Genomic DNA, 18,017 nt, shown 5'->3' with positions numbered 1-18,017 from the left:
ATCAGAATTCCTCCCAACTGCACAGTGAATACAGGGCCTCCGGGTGGAAGCAAATATCGAGATCTCTTCAAATGATTGACTCATAGAGATGTAGCTATCTTAAGAAACCTATAAGATAAACCATCACCACTAATTCTCGTTGTTGTTTCTTATTCTCTGAGTTGGAGGATCGTGATGACGCCGTCATTCTATTTCTGCTACCGTTGGACGACAGCGATATCTTTAGAGTCCTATTGGTTCAGACGTTTTCTAAAGTTTGACATTATTATGAGGAAAAATTGATAATTGATGAATCAGTGATCCACTTTGCGTGAATAAGTTCGACGAGTTATTTTTCATGCATGAATTCAACTTCTAAATTGTCTTTCATAGATTAATCATCGTCAACTGATGAAATGTCCGACTCATTTGAGTGAAATTTTAGATGTATAGATTTTAAGAAAAGTAATCTTGAAATTTTTACGCATCTTTGAAAAAATAATAGGAATAAGATAACACTGGCCAACTCATTTGTTTCCCCATATATTCAGCTTCCGCTATGCACTGCAGCTGTGATTTTGATGTGGAGAGAGCTATGTGTGTTGGAGGTTCGCCAATTGTGATGGAAAAGCGTTGGAAAAAGACTGAAATGTTAAAATCCAAAAATGCTCAGAGAAACAATTGTCATTTGCACGAGGAACTGGAAAATTCCCACACATTTATAATTGAAACATATCGCTGGAATATTTGCCTTCTTTTTTTTTATTCAGTGTGATAAATATTTTGACACAATAACCTTCTAGGAAATGAGAAAGTTAGACTCATTAAATTTTCCAGTACGGTGGATATTGAAAGCACTAATTACGAGCTGTATCAACTTTTAATTACCAAAATCCAATTATGAATGCAACAAATATCACAAGCACCTACCAAGCCGACTACGAATGGCCGTACGTAAAAAATATTCTAGGACCTTCAGTGAACTTTGAAATTACTCCACAGTTATCCCAAATTTCTGAAGGAGTCGCTTGTAATAAGTCATTACGTGAAAAGTTCGGGGAAGATGAACGTGAAATGCCACTGAAATCTGATTCATATGAATGGAGTCGTTTGGGACCGATGGGATTTCTTCTAGAGCCCAAACTTTATCCAGTAAATACGAATATAGATCTCTGTGCAGGAAAATCAATGAAATGTAATGATGCCAAAATCTGGATGAATACCGTAGGAGAATCAGCAAATCTCCAAGAACCGACGATGCCTGGTTACGATACTCTCAGGATAATACATGAAGATCGTTTGAAGAGTACATATCAAATAGATTATGATCATTTGGGTGAGTATTGAACTGATGAACATGTGAATTCAATAATCAGTAAAAAAGATCTTTCCATCCGAAGCATGATTATTTCGTTGCGTACACTGAGAGAAATATTCAATAAAAATTACGTGGATTTTCCGTAATTCTGGAGCGAAATGTGGTTGTCGGAAATTTTACGGAACTGTCACGTCATTTTTATCGAAAGTCACGGAATTTTTCCGCGATGTTCCGTAATTTTTGTCTGAATTATCGGTGAAAAATAACGATACCGTCACTTAAATTTTTCGAGTCAACTCCGTAATCGGTAAGTGAACTGAAAGTTCCGTAATTTTTACTAAATATTTCTCTCCGTGTACGCGAAGGAAAAGTGGTGCCTATATGTTTTATTGGAAATTTTTATTGAAAACAGAGCGAGAATTACATAATGTTGAGGAAGAATGACAATTTTTCGCACAATTTCTACTCAACGTTATGTAATTTTGGTATCAGCCCCCGGGTGAGGTTTCAAACCGTTACGTAACTTTTGGGAACTCTCAGGAACACTGCGTATTCTAACTTTGATTGTTTACCTCAAAGAATACTATATGCACCCCTTCAGGCTTTTTGAGCGAACGCAAATTGATTAGTTGAGTGTAGAGACAAAAGTAAATTCAAAATACAAAATATAAAATACTCATTTTCGCGTAGAATTTTATGAGACTCGTCACATGGAATTAATTATTTTTGCCGGAATGGAACTATCAAACGTATCAACAGGCAATTGAGTTTTTCCGTTGGTACTAACTCTTATTCAGAAAGAGTTTACGTAAATAGACCTAGAAGTGTGTTTTGTGGTCGATAATGTTAGACGAAGGTGAGGATTATAATTACGTTTCGTTTATTATGCGCGAGATTTAATGTCCGAATTTTCACGAAATTTTATGTTTCTGAGCTTAAAAATTGGGAGTTGACCAACGAAAACAGATTTATCAGACTTACTGACGTTACATTAATTTCAAATTTTAATCTACAAGATCACCTTATACACAAACCACTGAAAAATATTTACAACATTTACAGAACTCCCACGAAAAAACATTTAAGATTTAAATCAACGGTCTTCAAAAAAATGGACGATAAAAGAAGATTTCAACGAAAGTATTCTCGTGCGTTGAAAAATATTTGATAAAAGCTAGTAGTGAACTCAAATCGAGATAAAAAGGATAGAAATATATTAAATTCAAATTCCTATGTCGTGCCAGATAATAGGATTTTCTAATAAATAAAAACTCGAAATATTCTTGAATTATTAATTTATGTTGACAAACTATGGAATTACCGTACGTTCAACTGGATTTTATTTTGGATTTCTATTTTATTTGATGTCCATGAAACTCCCCGTTAAAAAAATAAATTTAAAAAAGTCAATTAAAAATGGATTATGAATTACAAAATTTTATATGAATGCATATACAATTATTTGCCACTCCAAATGTTTCCTGAATTTTTCAAATTTACCTTTTTTCAGTGGAATATCCATATATAGAGTATGACAAAATTCAACTAGAAAGAAAACCTTCGGAGATAAAATGTAGAGTGCCAGTTAAATTACCTTCTATTGGAGGGCATAGAATACCAGGCAGGCCTGGTATCACGACATTCCCACCGCCTCCCGATAATTTACCCACTAAAAAGAATCTAGGAACTAGAAAAAAGATCACTCCAAGAGAAGCACCAGAGTCAAAAGTCAATCAAGACTCAAAGGCAAGGGGGAAAATAACTAAAATGCCTGAAGGATTGTCAAAACCGCAACGAAAAGGGTATCGTAGCTGTTGCTTTAAAAATAATCAAGTGCATGAAAGAATTGAATTCGCATAATCTGTCCCTTTTCTCATAGACATCCAAAACCTAGTGGAAAAGTTAGTGGAAAATCTCCCGGAAAATTTGTGCAGACGACTACTGGAAATGCACTCAATACTCAAATACCGCCTTGGACGACCGAATATTGGGACGTCATATGTTTTACCGCAGATGAAATTATGAAGAATCGATTACTCTGTACAACTAAAAAGTGTAAAGAAGGAAAATAACTAAAGGTGTAGGGAAACGTGAAGTGCCACTCCGTTTGGTTTAGTTTTCCGGATATTTTCCACTTTTTTCAAATAATTTCTATCCACGTATAAAAACTTTCTATACAGTTCGTGAATTCATTCAATAAATATGAATTAACCATTAATTTATATTTATTTATTCACTGCAGTGGGAATAATGGGGCAGAATTAAATAACGGACTTATAATATTAATTAATAACATTTATAATAATTTAATATTCAAGTGTAAGTGAAAAGATTTCAGTTTTCACTTATAGAAAAGCGAAAGATTTATGTGTAGGGTATGAATTTTCCTGTGTGTCAACGATCGGGATGAATTTTGCACTAAAAATGAAATTATAGTTGATTAAATTTAACCATGGAGGTGATTAACCATAATAATATAAATTGTTTACATTCTTTGAAGAGTTCGAATTAGTTTGAAAGCACATTGCTAGTAATTTGAAAAAGAAACTAATGTAAATACTAAAAAAAGTTTTCCACTTGCCACTTGTTTAAAAAAGAAAAAATGATTTGAATTATTGGAAGGTGCTTTGTCGATAAGGAAGTAATCATGGATCGCCAACGAAACGTCATGCACCTGTGCATTGTAGCACTGATAGTTTTATTCAATTTATGATATTTCCTGGCATTCCTCTGGATTTTTTCTCAACGAATGATAGATTTGTAATCATCAGAAAATCAAAAGGTACGTGATATTCATGAAATATCTTACACAGTAAAACAATTCTCGTTACACTGATCTGGTATTCTGTCACGTGTTCATGGCCCTCGTGGATCCGTCATAGCAATGCACACGAGGAAAATGCAGTCGAAAATAAAATTGATTAACATTTTTACAAGACATAAATGCTCTAATATATCAGTTAGTGGTGAAGAATATTTTTTTCCTGCCAAGAAAGTTTTCAAGAAAATTATAAAAACCAAAAGAGCTGTCGACTCGAGTGGTCTAACCTCAAATATTACGAACATTAAAAGACGAGAAAATTTAGAAATTCATCTGAATTCAAATAAAGCTGTACCAAAATTTATCCCTGAGAATTTGAATGACATGTCACTGTGGATGGACGATGGGATAAACAAAAATCCTGATGAGAAAAATAATAAGACAAATTATTCAGTGGAGAATCAGGAGAATTCAGAAGACAACATCGAGCATTACAAATTGCAAAATAATAAGGAGAGTAACAATGAACCAGAGATTGGAGAGGAAACTCGATTCAATGAATTGAATATGCAAATGCTATCGAAAAAATTGCACGAGCAGGTCTTCATAAATTCAGACCAAAAAATAGGTTTATCCAATGAAAAAATCTCATCTTTAAAACATGAACTCCGTAAATTTGGAATGGAAGTGGATGAAAGTGTTTGTACGCCAGATATATCCATCGACTTACCAAAGTTGGAAGGAAAGAACGTGGAAGAGCACTTTTACAATATAGCAAGTACTCAATCAAAGCCATACTTGAAAATTGTTCAAGATATTCTGCGAGATATTCCTCCAGCTCCGGAGAAATGGTTGCTACAGGAAGGATGGACAAGGTGAGTTGAATATTATTTTATTAAAGATCAATCCTTTGCAACTTCAATCAGTTTTTGAAGTCACAGGCATTTGAATTTTGAAATAGTATATTTCGTAACAAGTGCGGAAAAGGGATTTTTACGTGTGAGAGGTTTAATCCCACATGCCAAAAACAACTTTCTGCACGAGGTGGAAATAATATTATTCTTTACAATGTGCGGAAAAGTTACTTTTTAGGCACGCCAAGCGAAATGGAGCGTGTTTGAATAGTTGATCTTCGGCACATGGTGATGACATAGTTATTTCCAGGCCTAACTCTAGAAAACAAATCATTCCTCTTCACATGAAATATTACTGATATGTGATTTATTCCACGGCGTGACTAACAGAATTTGTCGAGACGCAGGGCCTGGGAAACACGAATTTTGGGGATGCTTACCATTTTCTGAAAATACAAAATAATAGTTTTCAAAAATATAGTATGAATCTGCATAGGGAGGGAGGGTTTTAAAATACACATAATTTAAATGAAGAAATAATACAATTGTCGCAATACCCGACACTTTTTGCCTGCGTAAACTTGAACTCAATATATGAAAATTCCTAATTCATGGGCATATCACTATAGAGAAGTATGAATCAATCAATAAATCTCATTCACTATTCCTTTTATTCCAGATATTCCCATGGGAAAGCCGAGAAAGTCGATTACCCATTAGAAGATGGATTGATTTTCGACGTTGAAGTGTGTGTTAAAGAGGGTCCATTACCGACTTTAGCTACAGGAGTAAGTACTGAGGCATGGTATGGTTGGGTCGCCAAAGCTCTGGTAGATGGAAGTAGTATACCAGCAGAAAGTCGTTCATTTACTCCTGAATTGCTGATACCCATTGAAAGTACATCAACCGAGCACGGAAAAAAATTATCGGAATATCAGAAGTCTCCGAAGATCATCGTAGGGCATAACGTGTGTTATGACAGAGCTCGAATCAAAGAACAATACTGGTTGACCTCAACAGGTACACGTTTCGTTGACACTATGTCTCTGCACATATCTGTCAGTGGTATGAACAGTTACCAGAGATCTTTATTGCTCTCTAAGAAGAACGAGCCAACAAGTAACGACTTTTTAAACTGCACATCTCTCAATAATCTGGCCGACGTTTATTCCCTCTATTGTGGCAAAAAGCATAAAAAAGAGGCACGAGATATTTTTGTCGAAGGGAGCTTCACAGATGTTCGCGAAAAATTTGACCAATTGATGGGCTATTGTGCTTCTGATGTTGTGGTTACACATGAAGTAATGCAAAATTTATTTCCTCTTTTTCAAGAGAGATTTCCTCACCCAGTGACTTTTGCCGGAATGCTCGAACTTGGTTCTACCTATTTACCAGTCAATTCTAATTGGCAAAGGTACATAGAAGAGTCGGAGTCGACATTCGAAGATTTAAATTACGAAGCAAAAGTCAGTCTATCAAAAAGAGCTGATGAGGTTTGTAAACTTATGCACAATGATAAATATAAAGAGGATTTGTGGATGTGGGATCAAGATTGGAGTATTCAATCTGTAAAGACAAAGTCAACGGTGGCGAAAAAAAAATTGGACGACTTGCAGAAAGAATCTACCCAGGAAATAAAACAGCAATCAGATTATGAAAAATATTTAACAGACGATGAAGACGAAGCCGATCCTTTGGAAGCTCAATTTTCCTACTTGAAAAATACAAAGCACTTACTCCCCGCAAAGTTTCCACATATGCCGGGCTATCCCGCTTGGTACCGCAAACTATGTATGAAGCAGCATGAAGAGAACTGGCGCCCTGGCCCCCACAACATCAGTACTTCAATGAAAATAGCTCCAAAACTATTGAATTTAACCTGGGAAAACTATCCAATTCACTACATCAGAGAGCACGGTTGGGGTTTCCTAGTGCCATATAATGACGATCCTGACATCACCACAAAACTTCCACTGAAACAATTACTCGCCCAGTGCCCTTTACCTGTGAAACTTTGTCACTCACAGGACATCACTGACGCAATGGCCTCCCTTGAGAAAGATGTTCAAAATGACCTTCACAAAACAGAATTCTGGAGAGACAAAAAACGAAAGCCAAAGAAAAATGACGGAAGGCCCGACACATTCTACAAAGGCACTGGTATCTGGTGCAATGTTGATATCGACAATTGCTGCTGGTTCTTCAAACTCCCTCACAAGGATGGACCGAGTCTCAATGTAGGGAATCCCTTAGCCAAGGACTTTTTGAATAAATTTTCCGAGAATATTCTCGCTGGTTTGGACTCTAGTGCCACTGAGATTTTACAAATAGCAAAAACTGTCTCTTATTGGAGGAATAATCGCGATCGAATAATGTCTCAGCTGGTAATCTGGTGGAACACTGAAAATTTACCATTATCCATTATTCGCGGCAATCGCCACATTAGTTATGGTGCAATAATTCCGCAAGTCGTGGTGAGTGGTACTCTAACAAGGAGAGCAACTGAACCTACGTGGATGACCGCATCAAATGCTCATACGGAGCGGATTGGATCCGAATTAAGAGCTATGGTCCAAGCACCACCGGGTTTCAATATTGTAGGAGCTGACGTCGATAGCCAAGAGCTCTGGATCGCCTCACTGATAGGTGATTCCTATTGTGCTGGAATTCACGGAGCTACGCCCTTTGGTTGGATGACACTCATCGGAAGTAAATCGAAAGGAACGGATATGCACAGTGTAACAGCAAAAGCTGTTGGTATATCTCGGGATCATGCTAAAGTTATAAATTACGCAAGGATTTATGGTGCGGGAATGAAGTTCGCTGAGAGACTTTTGAAACAGTTTAATCCGTCCATGGGGGAGTCTGAGGCGGTATCAAAGGCGAGGAAAATGTTCAGCATAACGAAAGGGAAGAAGATTTATAAACTTCGAGATGAATTTATTAACGATGACCTTGAGGATCGTGACTATTCCTCATGGGAGGCTTATCAACTTGCTAAACTTCATGGAAAGAAGGTCGAAGAGATGTTTGGGCAGACGAGATGGTCCGGAGGTTCTGAGTCAGCCATGTTCAACAGGCTCGAGGAAATAGCTGGGAGTCTTCACCCGGTGACACCATTTCTCAATTCACGGCTCAGTCGAGCTCTAGAAGTTGGTGAGGAAGACAAAGACAAATATCTGCCAACGAAAATCAACTGGGTTGTACAAAGCGGTGCCGTTGACTTCCTTCATCTCATGCTGGTTTGCATGAAATGGTTAATGCGTGACAACGCCAGATTCTGTCTCTCCTTTCATGATGAAATTCGATACATAGTACCATCACGATATAAGTACAATGCGGCCTTGGGAATGCACGTTACCAACCTACTCACGAGATCCTTCTGCGCCTCGAGACTTGGAATTAACGATTTACCCATGTCTGTAGCATTTTTTGCCTCTGTCGAAGTGGATTCAGTTCTCAGAAAAGAATCCAGTATAGACTGTAAAACTCCCTCAAATCCCCACGGACTTGAAAATGGATATGGCGTGTCGCCAGGAGAAAGTTTAGACGTTTGGAAAGCCGTGGAAAAATCTGGTGGATCACTTGGTCCATGGCACACGGCGCAAATGAAGAAAAAAAAAGTTGTAAAGGTCGCGGAATAAAGTTATACAAGTTTAACGAGTAATGGAACAAAAAATCACTCAAAAATTTACTTTGATAGTCGCCTATCCAATTCCATAACAAATTATAGGCATTTTTTTTTACTATCGTTACCAGATTGAACATGTCAAAAGTTACGAAACGGAAGCATGTGACGAAGGAAGTGCAAGAGGACTTGAGTATTCCCATGGAATCACAAACGATAGTGCAACTCGTCGATTCGCGAGGCAATAATCTACACGAGGTGGTAGATAGCTCAGGACTGCGCTATCTCGTTTCCATGCCTGTGAAATTTAGAAGGAATATATGGGTCAAAAGGGGAGATTACATTCTGGTCGAGCCAATACCCGAAGGTGACAAAGTCAAGGCAGAGATTGTAAAAATACTTACAAAAGTTCGTACTTTCGTTGAAACATAATATTTTGTTGTCATCCTTCAGCGATACTGAATTCAAATATTTTTTCCAGGAGCACATAAGGTATTATCGATCTCAGGGGTGTTGGCCAAACAAATTTAATGATTCAAGTCAACTGAGCGAGGCATCGAATCAAAATGGTAATAGTACTGGCGAGGAAGAGGAGGAGGCTATTTTTGTGAATACCAATCGTAGAATTCCGAACCCGGATCATGATGCTGCAAATTTGAATTCCAGTTCAGAGAATTCAGATTCAGATTGAAAGATGTAATTTAATAGATATCGTAATGTATATCGTAATTTTATCGTTGGTATCGGCGTGTAATATTTTGATAATTTTATAGAGGATAGGGATAGTTTACCGAAGTTACGATTCTGCCATTACTGGACATTTCAGGGTTAAATATAAATACGTTGAAACAAACATCTTCAATATACGAAATGGAGGTAAAAGTGGAAACGTAAATTCAAGGGTAGAGTTATATAATATTCACATTTCTGTAATATTGTTTTGTCATCTTCATAGAAAATTTCATGTATGATTCAATCAACTTCTCAATGAACTTCTCAATGAACATGAGAAATTAAGTAATGTATGTCTGAATTAGTGATTATATTTCCGATAATAGTTCAGTTCAAAATAGGAAAATATCGTAAAAGTAGAAGTGACTGAAGAAAAACATGATTACTGAAGAATTAATTGACAGAGGAACGAATACAATAGAAAGAATTTATCAACTTTTTCGAAAAATTTGGAACATTCTTGAGTGAGGAATCTCTTTAATACGATTCTGATATCTTAACATCCGAAAAAAATAAATACCCAGTGACAGTAATGGACATCTGATTTTTTTTTACTCTACCAATTTTTGTATTCATATCGCCCTAATTTCTGTAAAGATTTAGAGATTTTTGTTCATTGAAGATAGTATCTCCGTTTTCTATGAAATAAAGTGATAATAAAAATGATGTTTATAATATGGACGAATGGTTATCTCTTAACGATTTATTCCCAACCCATCAAAATATACTCAATAAATATTTAGGTGTCGTTACGAATGAATGTGAAATAACTGAATGTCCAGCTCGGGCGAATAGCAATGAGTCAGGCTTTTGTTGAATTGACAATAAAAAAATTGGTATCCCATAATATTTCATCATCCAGAGGACGAAGCTCGGAATATTATTGGACTAGGTTTCGTTTTTTTCCCTTGATTAATATATCGGAAAACATTTCGATACTTTTATTCTCCATATATAATATCCAAAACGAAGCGCGTACCGCTTTAGGACCCATTAAATCATAAAAGAAGCGAAGCTTTATCACTAATTCATCCCCATACAAGGAGAGCAATTAATTAATTAATTCATTAATTTTATCTTCTCTCCCCTCGTATGATTCATGTTTTCAGTGTCACAAGAATAATTCATTGTTCTTCGGGGACGAACATAATGGATATAAGCTTTACAAATCAATAAGTGAGTTGACCTCATTTGATATACAGACCGTTATGTCTTTTCTTGACTCCTGATAATGATCTAGTGATAAATGGAAAACGATCATTACCATTTTCGAATGTGTTCTCCAGCGACTTTAGAACGGTGATCCGATCTATTTGATTCTCAATGTCAGACTGCTTCGAAGGTTTTTAAGATAAAGTTTCATTGACTCTATCTAGTCTATTTCATTATCAATTAAAGTACGAGAATGCAAAAACCAATTGATTTTCACACTTATCATGCGTGAGTCAAAAAATTCATCGCGCTAGACGAGAATCATTGACTGAAATCCTGATCTCCGACTATCAAAATGTGATTTAAACATGTATCGATTAATATCACACATGCCTTGCGTGACACCCGTCGGGCGATGGTTTATATTCTATATAGGAACTGGGTTTATCTAAAAAAAGTCCAATACTTTTTGATACGATTTGTGTTTATGAGCTTTTTATCCTTTTTTTTCTACCCGCAATCGTCCATTAGGTGTCATAAGTTCTGCTAAGAATTGAGGAATGGAAAATCAGCACAACTAATGATTCCCCGAATTCTGATTTCGACAAATCATAATACAGTATTTGGATTCAGTATTACATTATCAGAATTCATTGGAAATAATTGATAAAATAAAATATTTGTGGAACTGAGGAAATTATCTTCCAGGTATTCATCAATCTCCAGAATTCACCGGATATTTCCTGCGTGTTTCCCTGCATATCGGGGATTGGAATAAGTTTTGCAATTAAGCTTCTGGCCCTCTTCACCCAAGATTTCAATTTCCGAACGCCCATGCACTTCCTGTAATGATGAGGGTGTCCAAAATGGAATTTGAGGAACTTTGGGAAATTTCCGTTTTTGGGGTCGTTGATTCCGAATTTTTTCGTTCTCAATGGGAAAAACGGGCAGATCAATTGTTTTTAATAATTTTCTTGTTAAAACCATTCCAATTCGTTAGCTGTCACAGTTACATGACGATATTAAACCATTACATTCCTCTGCGTATTTTAATATAAGCAATTATAATTATAATTATAAATGCAATCTACCGCAAGTGCGGTACCTGAAAACCAGGGTGTAATTTTTTTTTCTAACAGTAAATAGTCACTTGGAGATGTTTTACTTTTGTTTTCACTTGGTAGGCTACATGAAATGTTGCACATGGTAGATCAATAAATTGGTCAATGCATAAAAAATGTATTCATGAAATATTTCATGAGTGAAACTCTTTCCCTTTTTCCAAACTATATTCTGGTGTAATGTCTTTAAATGGGGCCCATCAGACAACGCGTCCATGCAACGCACCCCCTGAGTCATGAAAAATCTCGATATCTTTCAGGTTTACTTATTATTTCTTATTTATTTTCAGGTGGGGAACAAAAAAATTTCAGATCCGCAACCGTAAAAATATTTATTCCATGCAAGTGTTCTTTAACACATCATCTTTTTAATGAAAGATAATACACATAAATTGTAACTTATATTTTCACTGACAACGTTATTAAGTTCATCAAGACTTAGGTTAATTAATTAATTAATTATTTAATTAATTAATTATTTTAATTAATTAATTAATTTGCGAACTTCATTCAGTTTTAACGTAAACCAAGAGTTATATTCTATATTCATTTGGGGGAAAACATTTCTTCATATTGGAGAAAAATTACTATTTCGCCGTAAGTTACACCAATATTAAAAAAAAAATTATTTCTCTCCATTTATTATCAATAGTGGTTACCTACTTTTCGTTTTCAGACCCCAGAGCCATTTTCTTTGGAATTGCTTCAATAATCTGAAATCCCCGGAAACATCCATTCCAGCCATCATGTTCCGCTATGATGGACAAATGGTCAATTCCCCTCTCTATATTAGCAAACTCGTGTGATCCATCATTTTGAATTTATATTAAAATTGTTACACGATTTGATCTAGGTCGGTTATACATCGAGAGTATTTTTTGATGGAATCTACCCTGCGTGATGGCGATTCAAAAATTTCTATAAAAATTTCAAGTAAAAATAAATAACGGTAAGGAAAAATTATCATTCGGTCATTCGTGATATTTCGAGATATTTCGAGATATTCGAGATATTCGAGATATTCGAGATCTATTTCCCTTCCTTCCTTTCTCCATTTCCTTTTTTTATTAGGATTTTATATTAGGATATATTAAGATAAATATATGAACACCAAAATAAATTGATTTCTACAACTCAGGTATAGAATACATGATCGAAAATACTTCGATAGAGTGTAAATAAATATCTTCATTATTGACGATCTTACGTTGGAGGTTGATCGAGGTATTGAAGGAACTATGCGGTACACGCAAACTTTCTAAAGCTTGACTACAATGTTTCAAAATTATTTCCACATCACTGGACTCCCTAGGGCGGTCTAGAAAATTTATGACGTAATCCCAAGTACGACACATACGTCTATGCAGTATGTCAATGTCACACGCGAACAATCGTGTTGATGCATACATTATTTTGACGCATAATTGTCAGTTATAAACAGTTCGTAAGAAAGTAAAAGATCAATAGTTCGTGGATAATGTTTTCGTCAGACACCAAAAGATATCAAGTGTGAAAAGTTTTAATTTCAAGTTATTTGCACACATATAGGCCTCAGAAGAAATTATGCAGATTTTTTACGATGTGGTAAGGAAAAATAGGGGAAACTCCGAAAGTAGATATTTGACGACTTCCCTCACTGTACCATGTCATCCATTAGGAAATGCATCTACCCGTAATGGAAATTAAAAACTTACCTTTGCAGTAGTAAAATAGCGCAAGTTTAAAGCGAATCGTTATTATCTGTACAAATATTGGAAGAAAAAATGTAATGGTATCAAGGAAATACTTTTTAGTTTGATTTTTCACTGACAGAAATTCAATTTCACTGGTGGATTCTTGGCCACTCCATAACTTCCCAGTTGAATGAATGAAAATGTAAATTCCGCTGAATATTTATCTCTTTATAAAAGAATAAAATTAAATTAAACAAAAAGTTAAATCAGTTTTGTACAAATGTCAATTCTCCACGTGAATCATTACGCAATGTTCTTCAGAAACTTCAGAGGCTCCAATTACTGTTATAAATGATACAATCGATGGTCATGAAAATGATAACCACTAACATGTCCACAGCATGCGTTTCACTAGTAGAAAGTTGCAACGTCTCTTATCAGACTGACATCAAAGCGGAAACGAAACGATTTGAACCCCAACTCTGACTAATCTCAGTTCTATGATGGTCTACTAGAACGATATGCAAACCTCACATCACTGTTCCCATAGTCCCATCCTCTGTTGCTATTACTCTATTTAGATGAAAATCTATATCTAGCTCTGGCATGTCGTGTTTGCTGGGATAAAAAATGATAATTAAACCACTTTTGTCCGACAACTATAAAGAAAACCGAGTAAATACTCACTCGCAAATTAATCAGAAAAATATAAACTTTACTCTCGCAATGCCACGACAGACAACTACATGAAGTGGGAGAAATCGAGATAAAATGAGATTTTGATTACTGCGATATGATACGAATTCTATCATTCGATAAAGTTTATGAGATAATAGCTGAATAATGGAATAATTCAAATGCTCTTTTGTTGCTCTCTTTGATCGCAGTACACCGGCAAAGGCACCATTGTTTATTTTATCCATTCAATTTGGAGCAACCCAATTCATTACAACGGAATGTTTTTATTGACATTCTCAATAAGATTTATGTAGGCCCTTCAAGGCTACGGCGGGGAATGCTTTATTCGATTCATTCACCAGTGACAATACAAACTTGACAGAATTATCTAGCTAGACAAATTTGAGTTATTGATAAAATACTCCAGATTAAATGGACTTTTAAATTATCAAAAAAAAATAGTATGACTTCGGGTGATTCATGAGATTGATTGTCTTATAATTGTTATGCGGAAATGCAGACGGGGAAAATGACATCATACATTTAAATCGTGTTGAGATGCATCAGACTTCAGTAAGAGCATGTCAGACACAATTGATTTTTCATTTCTTTCGTTTGCTTTGTCTAGATGTTTTATAATTTCCTTCATTGTTCCTTTTTTCCAGTAGAAGATAATGAATGAAAGATATTCTTGAAAAATATTCGACTCTCCATGCCAAATGTGTCATATTCTTCAATGGGTTGATGATAAATTAATAAAGATAGAAAAATTAAACATCCGAATGTACCTTTTCATTACGTGTTATTGTGTTGGTGAGTGATAACCGTTCATGCTCAAATATGATTGTCATCAATGTCTCGGTGAAGATATACTTGTGGATGGAGTACCTACGTGACAGTATCAATTGTGATCTGGATGTGAAAGTTGGTGCATATTTATCAATGTCTTTTGATGGCCTGTATTGTTAAAAAAAAGCTCATTAAACTGGAGTGAAATGCTGCCACTAATTAATTAAAATCCGTTCTATTAAGTGTTCATTTACATGAAGTGCAGACTCCCCTTTGAGAATTTATTCATTAAATATAAGCGCACTAAAAACAACCGCACTTGTTTCATGGGGAATTTCGAGTTGAATGCGAGTTGAATTTTGGGTTGAGTAATTACTCAACCATTCAAATGAACTTTCCGGAGTCATCACTTTGTCGGGATTCTATATTTCTGCTGGATTTCATGATGGAATAGTCGAGTAGAAAAGGGATAGGCAAAGGCAATCTTTCCATCTACTCTAGTTGCAGTTTTACCCGACCAAAATTGTTGATAACTCCTTTTTACTGGGAAATGAACAATCAAGAGGCACGAGTTCGTAAACAGCTAACGTGAATTCCCCGACTTTGATTTTCAATTGTATCACTGCAAATCAATGCTCAATTTAATTAGTGTAATTACTTAATGCTCGTCTCCAAAATCCTGCGTCAAGGGATTATCAAACGGTCACAACATTTTACGAAAGTGAATGCTCAAGTTTTTATTGAATAAAATTGAAACTTGAATGATAAATAAAATTGCGTCAATGATTTTTATTGACAAAAACGATCATGAGAACATTTTATACCATCTCCATTGATTTTATCAACTCATTCATCTCAATGGTTACTTGACGACGGAATATTACTCTGTAATTTGGATGATTACAACTGATATAATACGAGTAAAATGGATTTCTTCACCTCTGAACAAGAACAGGAATACGAAGAATTTTGGGATTCTCTGAATAACGAGAATTTGACGGAAGAGGAATACCTCAGTCGAATTTTAGGACCAAAACATTTGCCACCGAAGCTTGTGATTCCGTTGACATTGGCATATGTGACAATATTTGTGAGTGGAGTTGTTGGTAATATTGCCACTTGTGTTGTAATAATAAAAAATTCCACTATGCGCAGTGCGACGAATTACTATCTTTTTAGTTTGGCAATATCGGATTTGATTTTACTGTCTCTAGGTGAGTTGACCCTAATAATTCTATCTGGTAATAATAATTCTCTCAGTCAAACTATTGAGGAGAAACAAATCAATTATTGACGACAATTATTGCAATCTCGTAAATCTCCTGTTGTGGATTTTTGCATTTTTAAGTGAAGTATCCAGGCTCTCATCTCTCTGATGATGGAAAGTATTTTAAATCTCTCGGAAAAGAAAGTATAGGCGCGGTGTCAATATTTTTTGATAATTTATCCGTTGATAACTGGCAAATGAATTATTTATTGAAACCGAAGAATAGTTTGGCAGAGTCTTACTAAATCCAGTACCATCGACAATTAAATGAAAAACACATTGATTAAAAATACTTTCAAGTGTCTTATTCATTATCATTATTGTATAGCAGTCTTTGCATGTTTCTGATCTCTAGCATCAGATAAAATCTTTCCACAAAATCACCTCCGAAAAGTCAACAAAGTGCCTCCGTTGTAGACTGTTTACATTATAAAATATCTCGGCAATTTGCGTCATTCGAATGATAGACTGTGCAGGAATCTGACGTTCATAATAATCTGTTGCTTGGAAAATTAAACCAATAATTGAAGATTAATGTTTTTTCATTCTATTATCACTTTATAATACCACAAGAGCTTCAAAATTATCGAATATTTCCCTATCGGTTCGTTGCAAACCAAACCTGTCAAGTTTGTAAGATAAAAAAATTACGAACGCGGAGGCGAGTGATTTTCCCCACAAAATTAACAAACCCGTTGATTTGCTGGGGACCTAGAGGGATATATCCGGTTCACTTTGAAGCTCCAATTGTATCCGGGGGATTATTCTTTCGTTCGAATTTCAGCGGACGGAATTTCACCGAGAGATAAAGTTCATGTCAAAAACAATGAGTTAAGGATGTTCTGCCGGTATTTTGTTATTTTTTATATTTTTAATAAATATATAGCGCTTGTCCGTTACATCATGATTTATCCTTTCATAAATTTCCATCCCGATACACCAATTTTTATAACTTTTCACTAAAATTTACTGATTTGTTTATTAAGGCCCGGGTGGGCTGTCTGGAAAAGATAATTTACTCCAAAATTGGGAGTTTTAATTACTCCGCCAATTAATCTTTTTTTCGATAATTGTTAGCTAGCGGCCTAGTTGTTGACAACCGCTAGAACGCTAGCTAACAATTATTGAAAAAAACGATTAATTGCCACAGTAATTAGGAATCCGAATTTTGGAGTAAATTATCTTTGCCAGACAGTCCACCCGGGCCTTAAATTTTAGTGAAAAGTTACAACAATTAGTGTATCGGGATGAAACTTTGTGAAAGAGTCAATCATGATGGAACGGACAAACGCTATATTTTCATATCCCAATCTGATCGATAATTTTTAATAAATCTCAGAAAAACAGGAAAAATAACAAAATATCAACAAGACATCCTTAATTAATTTTATGAAACTTTCCTGAAAACCAAAATTCCATCTAATCTGTCAATTGAAACGAGTGGCTAGCTCGATTAAACAGTTCTTTATTTCCTATACATAGGTAAGAGATAAAATTATCAAAAAATTATCAGTCGAATACCGAATAACTAGGTCGAATGGTGCCATCCTATTAACTGAAATTTGAACGAAAAAAATAATCATAAGAATAACTGGTATTGCTAGTTATTTTCTTCGGTTCTTTTTACTACTTGAAGAATTATTCCATAGAATTCCGAACAGTTGCTTCATCAATTACGTATTCTGGTAATCTCCCCGACATTCGAATTGATTGTTTACCACCAGAAAAAGGATTTGAAGTTCTATGGATCTAGTTTTCTCTGTTGATTGATTGAGAGTAGAAACGGTTGTCTAATTGATGAATTGGAGATATTCCCTGAAGTGCAGGGGAGAGATTACCGGTATATAATGCTTTAGTCTGTTTCTACTTAAGTAAGGAGACTAGATAATGCTTTAATCTGTTTCCACTTAAGGAGAAACAGACTATAAAATGTTTTTATTTAAGGCTCGGGGGGATTATCTAGAAAAGATAATTTACTCCGAAATTCGGATTCCTAATTACTTTGGCAATTAATCGTTTTTTTCAATAATTGTTAGCTAGCGTTCTAGCGGTTGTCAACAACTAG

At 35.3% G+C, this 18,017-nt stretch overlaps 4 protein-coding genes across 6 annotated transcripts in view; all 4 read left to right on the top strand.

Annotated features, from left to right (window-relative positions):
- The first annotated feature begins 588 nt into the window (after nucleotides 1-588).
- Nucleotides 589-3,476, top strand: LOC105272518 (uncharacterized). 3 transcript variants are annotated; one of them, XM_011314685.1, is made up of 4 exons: nucleotides 589-929; nucleotides 1,001-1,315; nucleotides 2,808-3,099; nucleotides 3,177-3,476. In XM_011314685.1, the coding sequence occupies exons 1-4, from the start codon at nucleotides 884-886 to the stop codon at nucleotides 3,367-3,369; spliced, it is 846 nt and encodes a 281-aa protein (XP_011312987.1). In that variant the 5' UTR covers nucleotides 589-883; the 3' UTR covers nucleotides 3,370-3,476. The 3 variants fall into 3 exon arrangements, with proteins under 3 accessions (XP_011312987.1, XP_011312988.1, XP_011312986.1); XM_011314686.1 differs by having other exon boundaries at nucleotides 589-1,131; nucleotides 1,208-1,315; XM_011314684.1 differs by having other exon boundaries at nucleotides 589-1,315.
- A 471-nt stretch (nucleotides 3,477-3,947) lies between these two features.
- LOC105272517 (probable RNA-binding protein EIF1AD) lies at nucleotides 3,948-9,671 on the top strand. Its single transcript, XM_011314683.1, has 3 exons — nucleotides 3,948-4,079; nucleotides 8,672-8,948; nucleotides 9,022-9,671. Exons 2-3 carry the CDS (start codon nucleotides 8,679-8,681, stop codon nucleotides 9,229-9,231), a joined length of 480 nt encoding a protein of 159 aa, XP_011312985.1. The 5' UTR covers nucleotides 3,948-4,079; nucleotides 8,672-8,678; the 3' UTR covers nucleotides 9,232-9,671.
- On the top strand, nucleotides 4,089-8,665 carry tam (DNA polymerase gamma, catalytic subunit tam). Its single transcript, XM_011314682.1, has 2 exons — nucleotides 4,089-4,933; nucleotides 5,592-8,665. Exons 1-2 carry the CDS (start codon nucleotides 4,182-4,184, stop codon nucleotides 8,554-8,556), a joined length of 3,717 nt encoding a protein of 1,238 aa, XP_011312984.1. The 5' UTR covers nucleotides 4,089-4,181; the 3' UTR covers nucleotides 8,557-8,665.
- Nucleotides 9,672-14,582: 4,911 nt separating the features above from the next.
- LOC105272515 (neuropeptides capa receptor) overlaps nucleotides 14,583-18,017 on the top strand; it is a 7,297-nt gene continuing 3,862 nt past the window's right edge. Inside the window, exon 1 of the mRNA XM_011314681.1 lies at nucleotides 14,583-15,899. Within this exon, the coding sequence (XP_011312983.1) occupies nucleotides 15,611-15,899 (289 nt within the window). The 5' untranslated portion in view covers nucleotides 14,583-15,610. The remainder of the gene's footprint in view (nucleotides 15,900-18,017) is intronic.

The sequence above is a fragment of the Fopius arisanus genome, unplaced genomic scaffold, assembly GCF_000806365.1.
Source record: "Fopius arisanus strain USDA-PBARC FA_bdor unplaced genomic scaffold, ASM80636v1 scaffold00195, whole genome shotgun sequence".
NCBI classification, from domain to species: domain Eukaryota; kingdom Metazoa; phylum Arthropoda; class Insecta; order Hymenoptera; family Braconidae; genus Fopius; species Fopius arisanus.
The sequence above is the reverse complement of the archived record's forward strand: the minus strand, read 5'-3'. Positions and strand labels throughout refer to the sequence as shown.

Bases quoted from the DNA above. Each gene is read 5' to 3' on its own strand.
- LOC105272518 (XM_011314684.1), top strand. From the start codon at position 880: ATGAATGCAACAAATATCACAAGCACCTACCAAGCCGACTACGAATGG. The intron at 1,316-2,807 runs GTGAGTATTGAA...ACCTTTTTTCAG, and splicing joins AATAGATTATGATCATTTGG to TGGAATATCCATATATAGAG. The intron at 3,100-3,176 runs GTATCGTAGCTG...CTTTTCTCATAG, and splicing joins TCAAAACCGCAACGAAAAGG to ACATCCAAAACCTAGTGGAA.
- tam (XM_011314682.1), top strand. From the start codon at position 4,182: ATGCACACGAGGAAAATGCAGTCGAAAATAAAATTGATTAACATTTTT. The intron at 4,934-5,591 runs GTGAGTTGAATA...CTTTTATTCCAG, and splicing joins CTACAGGAAGGATGGACAAG to ATATTCCCATGGGAAAGCCG.
- LOC105272517 (XM_011314683.1), top strand. From the start codon at position 8,679: ATGTCAAAAGTTACGAAACGGAAGCATGTGACGAAGGAAGTGCAAGAG. The intron at 8,949-9,021 runs GTTCGTACTTTC...TATTTTTTCCAG, and splicing joins TTGTAAAAATACTTACAAAA to GAGCACATAAGGTATTATCG.